We start from the raw sequence: 21,774 nt of genomic DNA, 5'->3' as shown, positions 1-21,774 counted from the left end.
TTGCCTCGTCAAATGTTAACGGACTTTTGGGCCACCCTATATATCTGAGCAATTGCAACGTTATTTCTTATGCTCTTAGACGAACCAATAAAATCACATTATGATATCTCGGATAATTTTCTTACTACTAACGATAATAGTAAGCCATACTTATGTTGGGGAAAATACTATTTTAGGACAGCATTTTCGTACTGTTATGTCGTGAAAATCAATGACATAATATGCAATATTGCATTTGGGAGGTGCGTTAATGCATATAGAATGGTACTAACCTTATTTGAAGGACTCTTCAGCGACTGTCTGCATGAATTACATGATTAACTATATACATGTTCTAACCATACTAAAGCGGGCATCCGGAATGGGCAGTGGTAGACTATTTTACCACTAGAGTGCATTTCATTAGTTTTCCCGTATATTACTAGATAGAAGGTATTGTGACTATGGGCACATAGTCAGCCATTTTAGTTCCAAATTTACGTAAGTTTAATAACGTGTTATCTCAAGCAGAAGACAAATATTTGAGGGGTGGAAAATTACTATACCATTAACCTATAAAGCGTTAATAATTCAGAGGGTTTATTTATTATTTTACAAATAAATATTCCTCTTTTCTGTGTGTCTGTTCTTTTTTTGACTGCATGAACCTCTGTGTGTAAAGTAGGACTTTCCAAACTATTATCCCAATATAATAGCAATAAATTACCTCAGATAACAAAGTTAGCTTATTGCTAACTGACATGTAAATTATATGTTTATGAACATAAAAAATAAAATTGAGAATAAACAAAACATTTTATTTTGCAATTTGAGGATTCAAATTAGTCGCACTTAAGTTCAGTTTTGGGATTCATTCTTTCATTATTCAATGAGAATTACAGATATAATGGATTTTTCGCAGTTCACTACTGTTTCTTTCAGGTAAGAGTATGTAACTCAGCTGGGGAAGATAATTTAAAACGGCTGTTGAAAGCGAGGTATTTCATTTATCCGGGTGAACAGTAATGAAGCTGGATGATTTTTTATACATGCATTTTCTTTATAAATCTGTTAATGGAAATATCTATGGCGTATAAATACACAAATAGGATCTTGAATACTGTAACTCAATACTTTACCTGTGAGAATGTTTACGTCATTTTTTCCATGACCATCTGAAAATTTGTACGCTGGGTGAAACAGACAACTTGTAAGTTGTAAGAACAGCATTAATTTTAAGGATCTTTAACTCATTGTAGTCTCATGCATCCTTTATTAAATCTACTGGGTCTAACACTTACGGACGAAGTGCTAAGGAACACACAACATAGTTGATAACTTGAAAACAGATATAACTTTGTTTGGGGCATTGCCAAAGGAAGCAATAACAACACATAAACTTTATGACATGAAAACTTGTAAGTGTTTAACGTTTGAACATAGTATAAATGCGGCACTTGAATGGGAATTCTCAGACGGAAAGCATCGTTATTAAAAGAGTTTCACTTCATTTTATCGTGGTTTGAATCTTACTAAATGGTCCACGGAGAATGAATGATTGAAAAACTTGAGAAAGAGCGGAGTTTAGCAAGTTTGGCTCAGAAGTTTGGTATTGTCCATAGCATTGTATCGTGAGAATGATAGGCCTTGTAAACTACGGGTACAGCTGTGGGATTTGCTGTGGAGATCGTCCACGGAAAGCCATGTCGAATGAAAACCGCCATATACTCCTAATAGACAGAAGAAACACATGCCCCCAGCGCAGTAACATCACACAGACCGTCGCGGTTTGCCGTAGCCTGAACACCACACGGAGGTGGACTATGTACTTTGTTATTTAACATGCTCGAAGATGCAAGACTGCCGTCCTGCGATTTTGTAGTCCTTCCCTGACCACTTTGTAAATGGAATGAAATACTGAACGAAGGAAACAATTCTCCCAAAATGTTGATTGCAGTAAAAGTTCAGTATGCTCCCTTCTTACTTCGATGCACATTTCGCCACGGTTTAGTAGTGACATTTGGGCTATGTTCAGGATGTGTGGTGTGTCGTGACCAGGAAAGCTGGCTGTAATTCTGGTTCAAGTTCATCTTCTCTTTCTGAGGGGTTTACGCAGAACAAACTGTACACTGCCTACTGCGACTGGGAAGCGACTATGCGAAACGAACGAGAAACTTGGACATTCGCACCGAGTATTACTTCTGTCTCCCACTTCCCACTTCCCACTTCCCCTCCCTTCCCTTCTCTGACGCACAGCAACAGACATCGGCTCGCTCTCTGGCATAGCAAATACGCAAGTTAGTCAATTTGAATCGCGTGCCGGGAAGAAAGAAAATAACCCCACATTCTCATATTCTCCGCCAATCCGATTGCACCATCATTCTCAACATAACACGAAGAGCTTTCCTGATTTCTTTGGTGGCGTAGTTCTGATACAATCTGTATACAGTCTTGCCTCAGTGGTGTACCAGCCAGTGGTCGTGTTCTTTGAAGTTATTTATATGGAAACAGATTCTCAATCTGAAATACGACATCGAATTTGGGAGGCTATGTTTGTAACAAGACATTAACAATTAATTGTAAAACAGTATTCAGACTCTTTGTGTAGACCCACCTTTCTCCAGCGGCGCTCTCTTGTATTTCTCCAGTCTTTTGACAGCGATCGCCTCCAGTCGTACCCTCGCAGCAGGGTACTCCTTCAGCACATCCCACATATCCTTCTTACTCAGCACGAACAGGTCACTGTAGCCAACAGACCGCACCGACGCCGTGCGTCTGTTCCCTGAAAGACGCAGCTGACAGTCAGTATTGTGGTATATTCTTACATGCACGTGAATTTTTCGAAAATTGTTATTTAAGGTCGTATTTACAGAGGGATTGGTCATACAGGAATTATCGTACTTATTTACAGTCCTTATATACACTCACATAATATACTGTACAATTGAATCTGCCACAAACGAAATCCACGGAACATAAAGCAAATAAATAAAGCTTTTAATTAATTCGAAGTATCTGGGACAAGTACGCTCACGACAAAAAGATACAGATGTGTCTTATGTTAAGAATATACATAAAATTTCAGTAAATATGTATTCAGAAACGAAACACAAAATAATTAGTTAAAACATTCCGTCCCTTTCTCAACCAGAAATGGGAATGTAAGCTTGTACGAGACTGAGTCAAATGGAAACCTTAAAATGTAATAAAAGTTCAAATGACATGCAACGGTTCTGCCCGTTGACTGTTACAAAATTTCTTACATTATCATTTAAATCATTTGTCATAATTAGAAACAGACAGGGACCAAGGACGGAGCCCTGAGGTACCCCATATTTCACCTCAGGTTCTTTATAAGCACCGTACAGTCAAGCAGACTATATGTAAATAACGGCGTAACATTGACCGACTCACTTCAGATATGCACGAAGGAAGAAGAGAGATCTGTTATTCGGTTGTTAATATTGAATGTATGGAGTCTATTGGATTTCAAAGACAAATTACGATTCGCTATGGTCACTGTTGTTACTGTAACAACATGAAATCACTCTGCTGTTCGTGCAACAGTTGTAACAATCCAAGACATTCACTTCCTGTGTTTTCCACATCCACCATATTCACCAGACATCGCCGCTAATGATTATTATATGTTTGGGTTTATCAAGGAGGCGCTGGGGGGAAAGAATAAGTGTGAAGGTGGCACACAAGTGGATGTGCAGGCAGCCAAACGATTTTGCTAGAGGAATATTACACTGAACGTAATAGAGACAACGTTGAAAAATAATAGAATTGTGTACCACTTTCGCTCAATAACATAAATGAACATCTTAACATAAAATCCCGAGTAAACACGGGTTTTTAGTTTATACAAATATACACAATCCAGAGAATATTCAGGGATATCGCTTGTTGATCGGTACAAGTTTTAACAGCGTAGTTTCTTTCTGATGTTTTAAAATATTTCAAGCGGATCTTAATGAAATCTCCTTTAGGTTCTTATTTTCGATAATAGATGTCTCTCACACAACTGCCAGGTAATGCCTGCGACTTAGCCGGCCCTTTCTGGAGGCTATCCTTATTTAATGCTTTCGAAGTGTGCTTCGTGCGTTCTATGAAAATGGTTTCCTGTTGTTTCTTAATATGTCTAGCAGGTGTTAATGAATTCTTACTTTCTACAATAGGCGTCTCTCACTTAATTGTCAGTGAATGTCTGCGACTTAGACAGGTCATTCTGGAGGCTTTTTTTATTTATTGCTTTCGAAGTGTTCCCGTGCATTCTATAAAAACGGAGAATGGCAAGTAGTTCGTTATTACATTTAGTGAGTCTAACAGTTCCGAAGATGTCCATGAGGCAAGTTCAGTAGAATATCTTTGTTTCCGAGCATTTCACACTCCCAAAAACATATAAACAATGCCTTACTTGTTCAATATTTAGTGTCATGATATCTTTCTCGTCGAACCGAGTGAGTTGGTCTTGCGGTTAGGGACGCACAGTTCTGGGGTTGAATTCGGGAGATAGTGGGTTCGAACCCCACTGTCAGAAGCCCGTGATTTTACGTTGGCTTCCCATTTTCACACCAGGTAAATGCTGTGGCTGTACCTCAACTAAGGCCACGGTTGATTCCTTCCCACTCCTAGCCCTTTCCTATCCCATCGTTGCTATCTCTGTAGGGCTACGTAAAGGAGATTGTATTGTCTTTCTTGTCGACTATTTAGTGTTGAAATGTTTTGTATTACTTAATTATTTCAGATGCGAGTTCAAAAACAGAATATTTAAACACTGTCACGAGTATGCTGGAGATTTTAAAATAGGAACTTTGCCAGGGATTATATTTCATTTTAATTTCGTAAAATGGACTTTCATTGTTATCTTTATTTATTTATTTATGAATGACTTTCTCTACAAGACGAGGCTAAGGCTATGAAGCCTGTTATTATGCAAATTCATATAATTATACACCTACATAAACACATTGAGCATATTGTCAATTTACTTGAATTAACTTTCCATTTTAGCAGTTTAAAATGTCAGAAAGTTGCTTAAGGAATTATTTAGGTTATCATTTGACTCGTCCTCGAACATTTATAACATCCTTTCCAAAAGTAATGCATGTTCACTGAGGGGTCCCTAAGGGCAGGTTCAATTGTATAATACATGCACACATCACACATTCTAGATACTACGTGTTCAATCACTTCTAGTTCTCTTCTATAGAATACACAGAATGCTAAAGAATTACTGTAACAACATTCTAGTAATCATACGGTATCGCTAAACAAATAATTCGATACAGGGCACTCATCGTCGGAATCTGTTTTAAAATGGTCAAAACACCGCCGAGAAGCTATGCAGCCCACTACACATATCTCGTGGTGTCCTCGCATAAAGGACAGAGGAGTAATGCTAATGAAATGCAAATTTACAGTTCTTTGATTTGATCTTGCAGGTATTGTTTAAGCGAGGTGGTAAATGTGTGCTCGGTTCACCTGCAAGGATGTGGGTTAGATTCCCAATTAGGGAGTCGAAACATTTCGCAATGAGATTTTAATTTGTGGAAAAGGACATGATCTTGAGGTTCACTCAACCTTCAGCAGAAATATGTGACAAGTTAATTCCTGAGGCCAAAGGTAGAAGGGCACAGAAAAATATAGTCTTAATTTCATAATATCACCTTGCAGAGGAATAATCATTGTATTATCGAAAATCCTGAATAAAGAGAAATCTGAACTTCAAAACTGTTTGTCTGCATCGTTTAACTTTCATTCCAGTTACCTCTGTGGATCAGTGGTAGAGTGTCAGCCTTCAGATCCCAAGATAGCGGGTTTAAACCCGGCAGGTGTAGTCGGATAGTGCGGAAAAAGTACACTGACTGACAGTGACAATGCAACACCAAGGAGGAGTGGTTCGAAAGGGATGAAAGTTGGGGAAAAAACAGAGACGGCACGGAAGAATAATTGATGTTTATTTCAAACCGATATGCAGGTTACACAATGCGCACGGCATCGACTCAGTAGGATGTAGGACCACCGCGAGCGGCGATGCACGCAGAAACACGTCGAGGTACAGAGTCAATAAGAGTGCGGATGGTGTCCTGAGGGATGGTTCTCCATTCTCTGTCAACCATTTGCCACAGTTGGTCGTCCGTACGAGGCTGGGGCAGAGTTTGCAAACGGCGTCCAATGAGATCCCACACGTGTTCGATTGGTGAGAGATCCGGAGAGTACGCTGGCCACGGAAGCATCTGTACACCTCGTAGAGCCTGTTGGGAGATGCGAGCAGTGTGTGGGCGGGCATTATCCTGCTGAAACAGAGCATTGGGCAGCCCCTGAAGGTACGGGAGTGCCACCGGCCGCAGCACATGCTGCACGTAGCGGTGGGCATTTAACGTGCCTTGAATACGCACTAGAGGTGACGTGGAATCATACGCAATAGCGCCCCAAACCATGATGCCGCGTTGTCTAGCGGTAGGGCGCTCCACAGTTACTGCCGGATTTGACCTTTCTCCACGCCGACGCCACATTCGTCTGCGGTGACTATCACTGACAGAACAGAAGCGTGACTCATCGGAGAACACGACGTTCCGCCATTCCCTCATCCAAGTCGCTCTAGCCCGGCACCATGCCAGGCGTGCACGTCTATGCTGTGGAGTCAATGGTAGCCTTCTGAGCGGACGCCGGGAGTGCAGGCCTCCTTCAACCAATCGACGGGAAATTGTTCTGGTCGATATTGGAACAGCCAGGGTGTCTTGCACATGCTGAAGAATGGCGGTTGACGTGGCGTGCGGGGCTGCCACCGCTTGGCGGCGGATGCGCCGATCCTCGCGTGCTGACGTCACTCGGGCTGCGCCTGGACCCCTCGCACGTGCCACATGTCCCTGCGCCAACCATCTTCGCCACAGGCGCTGCACCGTGGACACATCCCTATGGGTATCGGCTGCGATTTGACGAAGCGACCAACCTGCCCTTCTCAGCCCGATCACCATACCCCTCGTAAAGTCGTCTGTCTGCTGGAAATGCCTCCGTTGACGGCGGCCTGGCATTATTAGCTATACAGGTGTCCTGTGGCACACGACAACACGTTCTACAATGACTGTCGGCTGAGAAATCACGGTACGAAGTGGGCCATTCGCCAACGCCGTGTCCCATTTATCGTTCGCTACGTGCGCAGCACAGCGGCGCATTTCACATCATGAGCATACCTCAGTGACGTCAGTCTACCCTGCAATTGGCACAAAGTTCTGACCACTCCTTCTTGGTGTTGCATTTGCTCTGTCAGTCAGTGTACATTCGACACTCCGTCTCGTAGGATGGCGGCATGTAAAAGATCTCTGGTGATACATTTGGCATTTATCCGACAAAGTTCATTAAATCTCAGCCATGGACGCCCAAGAGAGTTTCGGTTTACTCGGCCTGACATCTAGTGGGCCTAGAGTAAAACAGAACGTCGAAATTGGTGAGCAGACAGCCAGATGGCGTCAAATCGAAATGTCTGCACACACTAGCCGAGGCCATACGATTATTATTATTAACTTTCTTTCCTTTCAGGCTCTCTCCTTTGGAGAAAGATCGTCGGAGTCCAAGGTTCATCGCAATAATACAATCCTCATTAACAGGATATCCAAAGCTACTTGGGTACACTGCAAGACTCATACCATGGTAGTCAATCAGCTGGTATAAATGAATTTCATGAATGCATACGATCAGTACAAAATATACCAAACTATATTATGTCCTTATTGACTGCAGGACACAGATGTATGGTGGGCTGTCTACATGCCAGGAATTATACTATCATCAAGTGATGTTTTTCACTCTGAGTGTCCTGTAAGCGATATCTTGTATCTCCATGAACTATAATCACTAGAGTTTTTATTTAAGTTATTCATTAACACTGTATTAAAATACATCGAATTATATCTACGACGACGATTATACTACTAAGGTAGTGCAGGGACGAAATTTCGGTGATTTAAAATAAGTCTTCACTAGAGGATCATTGAAAGCTTGCTTCAGATTATGGAGGTGTTCAAATCACTTCGGACTGTACAAATCAAACAAAACGAATTATATTCTTTGGAAAAATCACAAAATTAAAGTTCATGAACAAGTTGGTTATAACTTAAAGTGCATCATTGTGAGGACATATTTCTTGTTGAATTTCACATCGATTTGACACAACATTGCAAATTGTAATAGTTTACGAGATATACAGGTCTGAAAAGGGAAACTTTAAACGACGTCTCAACGTTGAGTTTGCCTATTTTCGTCGCGTTTCTTACACTCTGATGGAGTATCACTTACGGACTTGGCACCTGTCCATCTTGTAAGCTCATTACTGAGGTATGTTGTGCTATATCGATGTAGAATTGTACCAGGAATGTGTTTTTAAAGTGATGCATTTCAAGTAAGGAACACCTTGTTAACGGAGTCCATTTTCAAGATACTTCCCTGTGATCGTTTTCGAACAAATCTCTTTAACATAGTTAACTAAACGACCATCTTTGACCACCTTTGATTTAGAAATGAAATGGGTGTGTATATACGAATATTTTCCCTGTTCTTCTTCTAGTGATATTACTGGAAATGACAATATTTACAGGAGAAAACATCAATCATTGTTACACTATACAACAGTGCACAGTAACTACGCATGCGTAAATTATTGGAAATGACCTGGCGCAACTATAGCAGATGCAGGGAGACGCTTATAAGCGCGCAGAAGTAAGCGCACTGAATTCCATCGATGAAAAATTTCTGCTAGACAACATTGAAGAAAATCTTTAGAAATTAGTTTTTCAATTGAAACTGAAACTACATAGGCATTTTCAATTAATTAATTAATTAGTTCATCTTTATAAAGTAATTTGAGAGGCCATTTTTCAGGCGTAAAATTTGAAGGTCTTCACAATTTTTTTTTTTTTACAGGATTACGATTTTCATATATAATTTTCTAATTTGTATTCTTAAAGTGGTCCCAAGACCCTCCACTACGCACCACGTGGCAGTTTAATATCATGGATATTAGCGCTATAGCGGGAGAATGATAAGTTTCAAACTGTTTCATGTTAGACGGTAGCGTGAAGCTACGAGACGCCGTCACTTTAAGACTTGTTAAGAATTTACGGTGTTACCCCCGCTTTATGAAATTTAGTATATAAATCAATATACCCTCTAGGGGACGTACCCATAATCGCGGCCGATTCTACTGAGACGTATCAGAGAGGAAATGAACCCGAAGATTTATAACTAGATCGCGGAGACCGAGTTCCATCCTTTTTTTTTTTACAAATTGCTTTACGTCGCGCCGACACAGACAGGTCTTATGGCGACGATGAGACAGGAAAGGGATAGGAGTGGGAAGGAAGCGGCCGTGGCCTTAACTAAGGTTCAGGTCCAACATTTGCCTGGTGTGGAAATGGGAAACCATGAAAATCCATCTTCAGGGCTGCCGACAATGGGGTTCGAACCCACCATAATTCGAATGCAAGCTGATAGCTACGTTGACCCAAACCACTGGGCCAGTTGCTCGGTGAGCTGGGTTTCGCTCAGGTACATTGTAACATACCTTTTTTCTTGTTCACAAGCCAATTATACGCTAAACATTAGATATATGCTTGTGAAATATAACATGTGGTCTGGAATACTAATTTAGAAATCCTACCTTGTGGGTGGAAGGCATGAAATATTCGCACGGAACCCCTGTTTGTCGTAAGAGGCTACCAAAAGGGGGGACCGCAAGGATTCTCAACATAAGGGCGCAGGCTAGTGACCGTGATCGTGAGAAATCTGCATCTCAGATGACGATACAGATTTAGAATGTGACTTTTTGAGGGTTTCACATTTAGTCGTTTCTTACGATATATCATGTGACCCTCCATGATCTATAACAGGGTACATATGTAAATACGCCAAAGTTGCAGGAAATAAAGTTTAATAACTCATAAATTTAAGAACACACGGATATTCCGCTCTACCAAAGAATTGCTTGTGTGTGCCTTGAACGATACAGCAGCTCTTAATTGCAACTCATTTGGGCGAAATACGTGTATTCAAGGGAGGTGGCTAAGTGGACACTCCTGCGCATACCATCTGCGACTTTTGACTGCATTCCGACCAGATTATCCATAGGATAGAATTATTTCTGTGTATTCGTCGTTGCTGAACACACCGGCCATTGTCGATATGTTGACAGCAACTGTATCAAATACCAGCTCACCACTGAGAGTTCGAAAACGAGGCTTACTAACGCATGGGGGCGCATTAGGAGGGTAGCGCTGAGGAACATGCAGCGAGCGACGTAACCTACCTGCAGCCACTAATACCCCTGTGAAAATAACTTATTAGGCATCCCGTTCAACACTAGTGCATGTGGGACACTTATAAGTATAAAGTACGGCGTTGATGGGCCACCTGGTATAGAGAATAAAATATATGTATTCTACCTACTCATAGGGAAAATACAGAGTCTTTCTCATGTAAACACAGACAGTCCAACGGCGTTTATACTTTCTGGGACCTAAGCAGCTGTACGGGAGGCGTGCGCATAGTTCTTGCAAGGAGCGTGCAGGTGTTCAACCTAGTATCAACAGTCAGTCTATATCTCAGCTGTTAAAATGGTGAGATAGTTATCATTACAACACCGTATTTTCGTATGTAAAAGTTGTTTTACGTACGAGTGAGCTCGACGGGGACGCGAAGCATTTGTTCAGCCATTTCCTGGTGAAGCTCATATCCCTACGATATTTTCAACATTGAGTTGCTTGCATGACGGGCTAGAACGTTGGATGTTTTTTAAACCGGGAGGATATTGTCTCTGCTGACGATGTTGGAGATCCTCGCTGGTGACGGTACCAGGAAGTGGGGAAGGGAGAGAAGAGAGGAGAAGGAAGGGAAATGTCCATTATTCATATTGGCAGCACTGCTAATTACTGGAGCTGTCAAACATTTTGATAAATTGCTGCCAACTTTTTTTACACTCTCCCCCTTCCCTGCTCTTTCCTCTGTCTTCTCCCTTTAGAAAGCCGCCACCACTCAGGAAGGAATGTAGAGGACCTAGCTCTATCTTTGTCGTGCACAGAGTTACTCCGTTTAGAACCTCAATCGCTGAGAGTGTTGCCATCTCTACAGGATGAGATTTATAGTTATTTCTTTTTGCCGGGTTGAGTGGCTCATACTGTAGAGTGCTGCCCTTCTGAACTCACATTGGCAGGTTCGGTCCGCTGGTATTTGAAGGTGCTCAAATACGTCAGCCTAGTGTAAGTAGATTTACTGGCATGTTAAAGAACTCCTGAGGGACAAAATTCCGGCACCACAGCGCCTCGGGAAACCGTAAAATTGGTTAGTGGGACGTAAAATAAATAACATTATTTATAATGATAATAATTACAGTAATAAGGCCAGAGGCGCTGTATGCATGGGGATGTCTAACCTGCAATAGAAAAATAGAAGGTGAGGAGATGAGGAAGATAAAAAGGAAAATTTCACGTAATAAAATTGTGCCCTAAGAAGACAGATGACATCTGGAAGAAAAGAAGGAATGAAGAACTGTACAAACATATTAATGAACTGACTGATGAAATGAGGAAAATGCGACTGAAGTTTGCTGGACACATTCATCGGATGAGTAACGACAGGATATGGCAGTGCACCAGGAAATGCAGGAGCACCACAATCTGGACGATAAAAAGTTATCAAAGATCTTACTGAACTAGGTCTAAACACCGGAAATATGTTGGACAGAAACAAATTCCGGAAAATAGTTGACAGACACAGGAATTTCAGAAACCAGAGAAGCAACAACGAACTTTGAGAGACTAACAGAGGGAGGCTGGAAGTCAAAATATGAAGAGGTTTTGGGAGCAATCCCATATAATGAAGAGAAATATCATCTCGACTCCATAGATATATTATGATTGGTGATAGGAGCACGACGCACCATTACACATTTCACAACTTTTGTAAGAAATTTAATTTGCATAGCCAATTTATTAAGGACGTTGGATTAGCAGCTCTGAAAGGATCGTTAGCAATAGTCAAAACTCATCTAAATTCTCAGCTACGTCTTTGTCCTATGAGGAATCCTTAATAGATTTCAAAATTATTTACTGATACACATTTTTAATTACTGTAATAAGTAGGATTTAATATAATTAGTATACTTATCATTTATGGACATATTATAAAAGACCCTTGTAGTTATTAATCAAATTTTCATGTAAGCTTTGTCTTTTTGGCAACCTCGAAGTGGGGGAAGCGGGAATAAATGCATTTCTCTCTCAGAAAACCGAGAAGCAGAAGCATAAGCTAAGCGTGGTCCATAGAAGGCCAATACGAAGAATAAAATAATAATAATAATAATAATAATAATAATAATAATAATAATAATTGCCATCCTATCCAACAACAGTAAGGAAACAATCGAGTATTTAGAAAAACTCCATGAAATAGCAGCCGAAACAGGACTCCAATTTTCTTATGAAAAGACAAATTATATGTAAGGGACTATATCAGGTTCCAACAGTGAAGCGTTAATCACCAAATATGGAAATATCCCTCAAGTACACAAATTTAAGTGTCTAGGTGAAATTATTGATCCAGCAGGGTTAAATCAGCAAGCTAACAAACAAAGAATTACAACATTTCAAAAAGCATACAAAATCACTTGAACAGTTACAATAAAAGACTTGTATCAAAAAAGGCCAAAATTACAACATTATAACACATTAGTTAAAAGAGAAGCACTTTATGCATCCGAAACTACTATCATTGGTTCCACATCTGGAATAAAGATGATCGAAAAACAAGAAAGAAAAATCACCAAGAAAATCTTAGGACCAAAATGCGAAAACTGGAATTTGGATGAAAAAGAATTCACATGCTATCTAATCAAGTTATGGAAGAAATCAGAGATACAGTCAGGAAACGGCGATTACAATGTTATGGCCACTTATATAGAATGGATAATAACAGACTCACAAAGAAAATTTTATACTTAGCCTTCTCAACGAAAATTCACAATAATTGGCTAAAAGAAATCAGTGAAGATCTAAATGAAATTGGCATTCATGAAGAAACCATTCAAGATAGAATAAAATTCAGAACCTTAATTCACAAACAAAATTCTTTACTGTGAATACCACCGGGTTAAATACGGGATGGACTGGACCATGTAAAACGTAACACAGCGAGAGGATGAAGAGAAGAAGAAACCAAAACAAGTGCTAATAAGTTCAAGCTTGCTCCTTAGATGGGCATAACGTATCCGGAATAATGATAATAATAAATAATTTAGTTCTCATACGTTAACTAACTAACTAACTAACTAACTAACTAACTAACAAAGTAATTGCATTCTCTTAGCCGTCGACATTTACGAATTGAAGTGTTGCAGCAAATCAGAATCCAATCTACTGCCCCTATTTCGTGTCTCATTGTGTTACCTTCAAACTCAGACCTGCTGTTTGACAGGTTTGTATATAACTCCGCCTAATTTCCATTTTCCCTTCTCTTGTTGTGGAACATGAAATCGCTCTTTTTGCTTGATCAAAAGTTACACAACTATGTGATCGCTTATTGAAATTGCGTTCTTTTATTTTTCTCTCTTTTTCCTCCCGCGTTACACGGAGGGCGTAAATAGAAACTCCCTTTTGTGTTCAGCAAAACTCTTTGTGAAAAAGTTTTTGCTTTTTTCATACATGTGTGTGTGTGTGTGAGTGGGCCCAATAAGCTGACGTGCAAGCCTTAATCTGTTGTGCGTGGGAGCAATGGATTGTGGTTTTGAAATATTCTGATTACTGTCCTTTGATCTTTACAATTACACGTTTTGAAAAAAATAATACAGAGAGGTTACTTGGCTTCCGTTTCTACGTGACCTGTCGACGAGCTGACCAACAAGTAAATGTTAGAATCAGGATACCATTTGCTATGGAATAGGAGTGACCGTATTCCGAGTCGTGACAATCCTGAAATCATTGTCCAACTATTGACGCAATAACTGCCAAAACAGTCTGTGTATCTTTTGATGAAGTTTTGCCGAACCGGAATGTCAGGTTTTGAATTTACTAGTGAATGTTCAACGAAGTCCAGACTAACAGAAGTACTATTCCTTTGTACATATCTGGAATAGAAATTGATGTTATTAAAGTTTTGTTGGAGTGAAATATGAGAGTGATTCAGCAAAGTAACATTATTCATCTACTTCCTTTATGACTTCATTTCTTAATCTAATATTTGCTGCATCATCTGACTTCGTTCTACTGAACTCCATAACTTTTGTGATGTACTTAATTATTTTAATCGTGTTTCTCTTCCACAAGACTCTGTCTCTAACATTGATCAGTTTCCTCAGATCTTCTGCAGTTTCAGATAAAATAACAATATCATCGACAAATCTCAGGGATTTAATTTCGTCTCCTTGGATTGTGATTCCCTTTCCAAATTCCTCTGTGATTTCGTTTTTCGCCTGTTTTATGTAAACATTAAAAAGGAGAGGGGAGAAAATGCTTCCTTGGCTCATTCCTTTTTGGATTGTTGCGTCTTTTTTCAAAGCCCTCGATTCTTATCACTTCAGACTGACTTTTGTACAGATTATAGACAATTACTCTTTCCCTGTATCTGATCCTGATCACCTTAAGGATCTCAAACGAAAGAGAATTGGGAAGCGGTTTGCGGTTCCTGTAAAATTTTGTTCGAAGGACTTAGTTTTTGAAATGGGCGACTCGTATAGGGAGTAGGGGGGATGAGAAATACAGGGTGTTTCAGCTAAGTTGTCCACGTGAAATATCTTCAGATAAGTTAAAGGTATTGACATTTTGTTTTCAAATCGTAAAATTGTATTAAGGGACTTATAAAATACTGTCCTATTCCTCTCGATGACATACGTAATTATCGAGAAACCGGTAGAAAATTGGTTTTTTTAAATGAGACTATATTAATTTCAACCAATAGAACAATTAAGACTCAAGCGACAAATTCAGTGGTGTGCTTACTTTGCAATTAAGACGAGTACTTTTGTATATATTGAAGGATTTCTAATGTTTAGACATTAGACAGAAATAGATCTGATACTCGCATTTATGTCGGGTGCTTAATTTTTGCAATTGTCTCGAGGGAGGCCGGAGAAGAAAGTATGAATTAGTCCCACAGTATTTCGGAGTTACAAAGCTTTTGTTTCATTGCAGTTGAATCAGAAAAAGAGCAGATAACACAGTGAATCTGTAATAATTTAAGTGCTTTATTGTCTTCCTCATGCGTGCAATGTACACGAGATGAAATCAACACCTTCAAAATCCAACGAATGACATGGTCATTGGAAAGAATGGATGCAAACTTATGGGACAACATTACTGTTGGATTCTTTGGTCCTTCTTAAAGTTAAAGCCAACGTGTAATAACGATGACTTTAGCAACAGGCAGTGGTTGAGTTTGGAATAATAAGTACTGTCCTCTTTCAGTACTGGAGAACCTGAGAAACCTGAATTAATTTACACATTAAAATTCAAAATAAAACAAAACTCGCCCATTTAGTTTCTTGTGAGCCACACTTCTAACTTTATTCTTACGAGAGTGTCTGACCATCGAACACTTTAACAAGCACAGTACCATCACAATATGCTATGTATGTAATACGTTCGGTTTGTGTGTTTAGCAACAAAGCGTGAGTCATGCAGGAAGACAATACACTGGTCATGACAGCGAGTGCCACATACCCACTTATTCGAAACCCTTCATTATCTCCAAAACTGCTCGTCTGATTTTCAAATAAGCACATCGCTGAATTTGTCTCTTGATTCTTAATTGTTCTACTGAGTGAAATTAATATAGTGCTGCCTGTTTCTCAGTAATTAGAGTCCTTTAATTCAATTTAAGAATTTGAAAATAGAATGTCAATACCTTCAACTAATCAGAAGGTATTTGAGGTGGATCACACTGTATTTCTCATCCCCCTACTCCCGAAACGAGTCGCCCATTTCCAAAATTTGTTAAGTGCTTCGAACAAAATTTAACAGGAACCGCAAACAACTGTCATTTGTTTCCCAATTCTGTTTCATTTCAGATTTTGAAATTGATGGGGATCAGGTACAGGGAAAGAAGACTTGTCTCTAATCTGTAAAAAAAAAAATCAGTCTGAAGTTATAAGAATCGAGGGCTTTGAAAGAAAGCAGTAGCAATACAAAAAGGAATGAGGGAAGGGAGCAGTTTCTCCCCCCTCCTTTTTAAAGTTTACATAAAACTGGTGATAAAGGAAATCAAAGAGGAATTTTGATAGGGAATCACAATCCAAGGAGAGGAAATTTGCCGATGATATTGTAATTTTATCTGATACTGAAGAAGATCTAGGGAAGTTGATGCATGGTATGGTCGAAGTCTTGTGGAAGAGAAACAAGATTAAAATAAATAATTCACTGTCGGCAGCCCTGAAGATGGTTTTCCGTGGTTTCCCATTTTCACACCAGGCAAATGCTGGGGCTGTACCTTAATTAAGGCCACGGCCGCTTCCTTCCCATTCCTAGACCTTTCCTATCCCATCGTCACCATACGACATATCTGTGTCGGTGCGACGTAAAGCAAATAGCAAGAAAAAAAAAGATTCAGCACAATAAGAATGGAGTACAGTCGAACGAAGTCAGGTGATACAGGGAATACTGGATTAGGAAAAAAGTCTTAAAGGAAGTAGATAAATATTGTTACTTGTGTAGTAAAATAACTAACAATGGAAGAAGTAAGGAAGATATAAAATGCAGACTAGCACTTCCAACATTGATATAGGAATTAGAAAAGATGTGGCATACAATTAGAACGACAAGGGAATGCCTAGGAACAACTCGCCGAAAGATTTCCGTCTACTAGGCAACGTATACTAGTCGATAAAATGAATTATTCTGTAAAAAAAATTGATCAGAGAGAGGGATACAGATCTACTTTTTCCATCTGTTATCTCTATTCTTTTTCTCTTTATATCTCCGCTGCCCCCGCACACACAGAAAGAGAGAGAAAGAGAGAGATATTTAACAGCTCACTGCAAGGGACTAACTTTGGACCGTGCCAATATATAATATATATTTGCATACGCTAATTTGCGCAGAATACATAAACAGTTCACCAGCGTTCTCTCTACCACATTACCCTCTATCACGCCTGTCCTTCTCTTTCCTATATTCTGCAGTCCGAGTCTAAAGGGGTAAACGAATGTTCCGTTAAATTGTGTTATGACAGTTGAACGTCATTACTACTAATGGGCCACCGTCAGATAGCAGCACAGTGCACGAGACAGAGAATGAAAGAGAGGGGGAGAGAGAATTGCTGATGTCTGAATATCATCAGCGCACGTCGACTGCTGTGGCAACGATAGATTTCGAAATGGAGACTAATAATTTTTGAACAGGAAAAGTGACAAGATATTAAATAAATAAATAAATAAATAAATAAATAAATAAATAAATAAAAATAAATAAATAAATAAATAAATAAATAAATAAATAAATAAATAAATAAATAAATAAATAAATAAATAAATAAATAAATAAATAAATAAATACACACTGATCCGCATTTAGGACAGTCGTTCAGGTGGCAGATTCCCTATCTGTTGTTTACCTAGTACTTTCTTATAATTGCAAAGGATTTAGAAATTTATTGAACATCTCCCTTGGTAATTTACTCCCATCCCTAACTCCTCTTCCTATAAATGAACATTTGCCCCAATTTGTCCCCATCAATTCCAACTTTCAAAAACACCACTCAAAGTTATTCGTCTACTAATGGCTTTCCACGCCATCTCGCCATTGAGAGCACGGAACATACCGCTTAGTCGAGCAGCTCGTCTCCTTACTCCCAAACCTTCCCAGCCCAAAATTTGCAATATTTTCGTAATGCTACTCTTTCACCCAGAACAAAGGATATTCCTTTTCGTTGGATCTTTTACATTTCTCGAATCAAGCAATCTCCTGGTTAGGTTCACATGCACTGGAGCCATACTAAAATTAAGGTCTTACCAAGGATTCAAACGCCCTCTCCTGTACATCCTTCCTACAACCCCTAAGTACCCTCATAACTATATGAAGGGATCTGTAACCTTTCTTTACAACCTCGTTAGTATGATTGGGTGCCGGCCCCGCGATGTAGGGGTAGCGTGCCTGCCTCTTACTTGGAGGCTCTGGGTTCGATTCCCAGCAAGGCCAGGGCTGGTTTGAGGTACACTCAGCCTACGTGATTACAATTGAGGAGCTATCTGACGGTGAGATGGCGGCCGCGATCTAGAAAGCCAAGAATAATGGCCGAAAAGATTAACCGTGCTGACCACACAACACCTCATAATCTGCATGTCTTCGGGTTGAGCAGCAGTCGCTTTGTAGGCCATGGTTCTATGGGGCTGTTGCGCCCAATGAATTATATTAAAAACTAGGCAGGAATGTTGAAAGCGAGGGTTCTGACAGGCGTAATGTTTGGCTCAGGTGGAGGCCATATGACCACATTTTATTCTGTAAATTTGAGGATCTATACGCAGAGAGATTACGGAATTCTTCTTCGTCTGGTACTATTTCCTTACAGAAGGTTGGCGACCATCATGGGTTATTTTTTTCTCATAACTAGAGCTCGGAATGTTATGCATTAATAGGTTAGAATGCAAACTAACTGAAGCGAGAAGCAAGTATAGCCTACCTTCACAACGATTATGCTTTGGGGTTTGCATAAACGTTAGGGGTACGGCCCATCAGAACTCCTATAATTTATGTTACTCTTTCTACATTGTGTAAGAGCGGGTTGGCCGACATTTCCTACTAACGAAATTAGTTTGCAATCTAACCTATTACCGCATGAAAATCCGGGCTTTACTCATAACATAATCGCCATATTGTGGATATCAAACCACTGTAGGAGATTCCAAGCCCAAGATAATATTCATCACCGCGACCGCATTTCCCCCCTGTCTTGTTTTTTATTATCAGCTATATCAGGTTGTATTTTGTCATTTTTGAAGGTGTAATATCAAAAGGTTGCTTTCCTGTATTAGTAAAAGATTTTACATAATTTCTCAGCAGAAGGAAGAGCCTCCTCGCTGGTGGTGTCGTCTATGTGATCTTCAATATTTTGCCCCACATTTCAAAGGTCTGACTTTGTTTTATTGATGAAGTCTTTAGTGTCCACCTTTTGGCACGTTAAACGAGCAGCCATGGTACATAGGTAGACCCCGGGATCCATCTCTCAACTTCGTGGAGATTTCTTTGCAGTCGCTCATAATCCTGTTACTTATTTACTACTCAATACAGTATATCATCGTCCGTAAAAATACTTATCTGTAGTTCCTTTTTTTTTTACTTGTTTAATTTGTATGTAAGAAAATGTGAAGGTCCAATAACACTCCCTTGAGGAACTCCTCTTTCTCTATCATTACAGGATGAGAATTAGAATGCAAACTTAGTGAAGCCTGCATGAGATTTGCTATGATATTTGCCTAAATATTAGGGGTACGGCCTCTTACATGCCCCAGAATCTATATTACTATCACTACATTATGGAAGAGGGGGCTGGAAAATTCTTCCTACTAACCAACGTAGTGCTGCCTAAAAGCCTGATATCTACACATAACACTTCACCACACGCTAATGAGTTACGGACTGGAGGCCAGAGTTCCAGACAAGATGTTTGAATTTCGGAAACATACTTCTTGCAATTCCGATTCTGATTTTAATAATAACATTTAACGTCTTACTATCAATATTTAAAGGCTTTTGGAGACGCCGTAGTGCCGGAATTTTGTCCCTCAGATGTCCTTTGCGTGCCATTATATACTGATACGAGGGTCGCCTTCAAATACTACCGGACTGAGATAGGATCGAACCTGCCAAGTTGGGCTCAGAAGGCCAGAGCTCTACCATCCGAGCTGTTCAGGCCGGTGATTCTGTCCCCTTCTTGTGCTACTCAGCATCTTATTTCAGTGATGTTTTGTCCAGTATTATAACTGAATATGCACAGCCCAAGTTGACAAAGGAACTATCTGAGTTCTGTTTTCAAGACGAGCTGTTGTCTGAAGAACGATGCCATCTGGATATTCCTCGGGGAACGCATGACAGAGAGTCTTCCAAAAGAATCTATAATTACAAAGAAATCCTCGCCATTGTGACACTACGTTATAATTTGGCGAGATAAAGTGTAGACAGTACAGAACACGAACGAGCTACTTCGATATCCCGCAAGCGACACATCCTATTATATTCTCCTGGACCCTATTTGTTGTTTAACTAACGCATGGATGTGATTTGTATATTTTCAAATTATATAAACCAAACGCTTTATGGAATTAATTGTCTGACTCAGGTTATTTATCACGTATCTACAGTAATTGTCAATCAGGGGCCGCTCTGTTTAAATAGTTAACACTCTGACTTATCTTTTGCCCTGAAAAGACACAGCCTCCCCCCGTTTTGATTATTACTACCCATGAGTCACATGAGAAATCCTTAAATATCTTTGAATATTTACTCGGAAGCCGTTCTTTTCTCGTAAGATAGTTATGTATTGTGCTCATGTTGATATCTGACTGCTTGTAATTTTGCAGAGTCAACTGCAAAACTAATAAAGTATATAATAAAAAATTTGGTTATCCTGACTTTAGATGGGCTTAATTTGATGATTTTTATTGCAATTTCAAAGAACAGATTAAATTCCATGACAAGAAACATTCTTCATTACTCTATTTGTATTTATGACGTTATGTTCTGGTTCTCCCTTGCTTAAAATTGACTGCTTTAATAAAGGAAAGAAACAGCATTTTTTATGTTCCGTGTTATCACTGTTTTATGGAAATCGTGTTATCATATGGGAGGCGACCTGCAATAGCTTACTGCCTATTCTGCTAACGCATTCGCAGTAATCTGGTGAATAACACAGTTTAACGGAAAGTTTCTTCTTTTTCCTATTTACTTTTAATATGAGCAGTGGAAGTTAGTGAAGTGAAAGGCGCGGTCAACGAGAGTTCAACGGGAGGGAAAGTGTAGAGGGAGAACTGTTTATGCTCTCTTGCATAATGAGCGTATGCAAATACGGTACATAGTATATTGGCACGGGCATAGTTAGTCCCCTTGCGGTGCCCCAGGGGATGACCGATGAATGTGTAGAGAGAGAGAGAGAGAGAGAACAGAGAGATATAACGCACCGATGAGAGCGATCAGAAATTAAATCTGTGTCACATTTCTGTATCAGCGTTATTTTTTAAATGTGTAGTATTATTTTTAGCCCGCAGCAAATGTTTCTTGTTTTAGAGAATTCTTTTCAAAGGACAGTGATGGTATTATGTTTTGAAGGATTTTATACGCACAAAAAATCTTCCATTTTAGCTTTATTAAGTTAATCTTACAGATCACATATTTTTTCATCTCTATACCAGCTTCTCAATAATTCTTATTAGATATTTTAATTTTTAGGGGGAGGTGAGAATAGCTGGAGGGGAATACGAGCACAACAGTGCTCTATACCTTCTACGATTTTTGTTTGTTTGAATTGGATTGATTGCTCTCTTGGTCTATGAATGAACACAAATTTTAAGATTTGATGATTTCTTCACATGTACATATTCTCGATGTTAAACTAAATTTAACTCAAAACTGAACGAGTAATAGAAGAAAGAAACAAATGACGCATATTTTCTATCAGTTGTTTGCCTAACATTTCCCTAAATTATTTCAAGAAATTGAATACTTATCGTACATTTCCCTTGATAAATTATTTAATTTCCTGATTTCTCTTCCTAGAAATGTCTTCTTAAATTCCAGCTTTATCTTTATACTGTGATATTTC

At 39.4% G+C, this 21,774-nt stretch overlaps 1 protein-coding gene across 1 annotated transcript in view; it reads right to left on the bottom strand.

Annotated features, from left to right (window-relative positions):
- The window catches only part of LOC136885746 (cyclic nucleotide-gated cation channel), a 651,252-nt gene that overhangs the window by 51,166 nt on the left and 578,312 nt on the right, over nucleotides 1–21,774 (bottom strand). The window contains exon 9 of the mRNA XM_068230217.1: nucleotides 2,594–2,761. Within this exon, the coding sequence (XP_068086318.1) occupies nucleotides 2,594–2,761 (168 nt within the window). The remainder of the gene's footprint in view (nucleotides 1–2,593; nucleotides 2,762–21,774) is intronic.

This window comes from Anabrus simplex, chromosome 14 (assembly GCF_040414725.1).
Source record: "Anabrus simplex isolate iqAnaSimp1 chromosome 14, ASM4041472v1, whole genome shotgun sequence".
Classification (NCBI taxonomy): Eukaryota; Metazoa; Arthropoda; class Insecta; order Orthoptera; family Tettigoniidae; genus Anabrus; species Anabrus simplex.
This window is presented reverse-complemented; position numbering and strand designations above follow the sequence as displayed.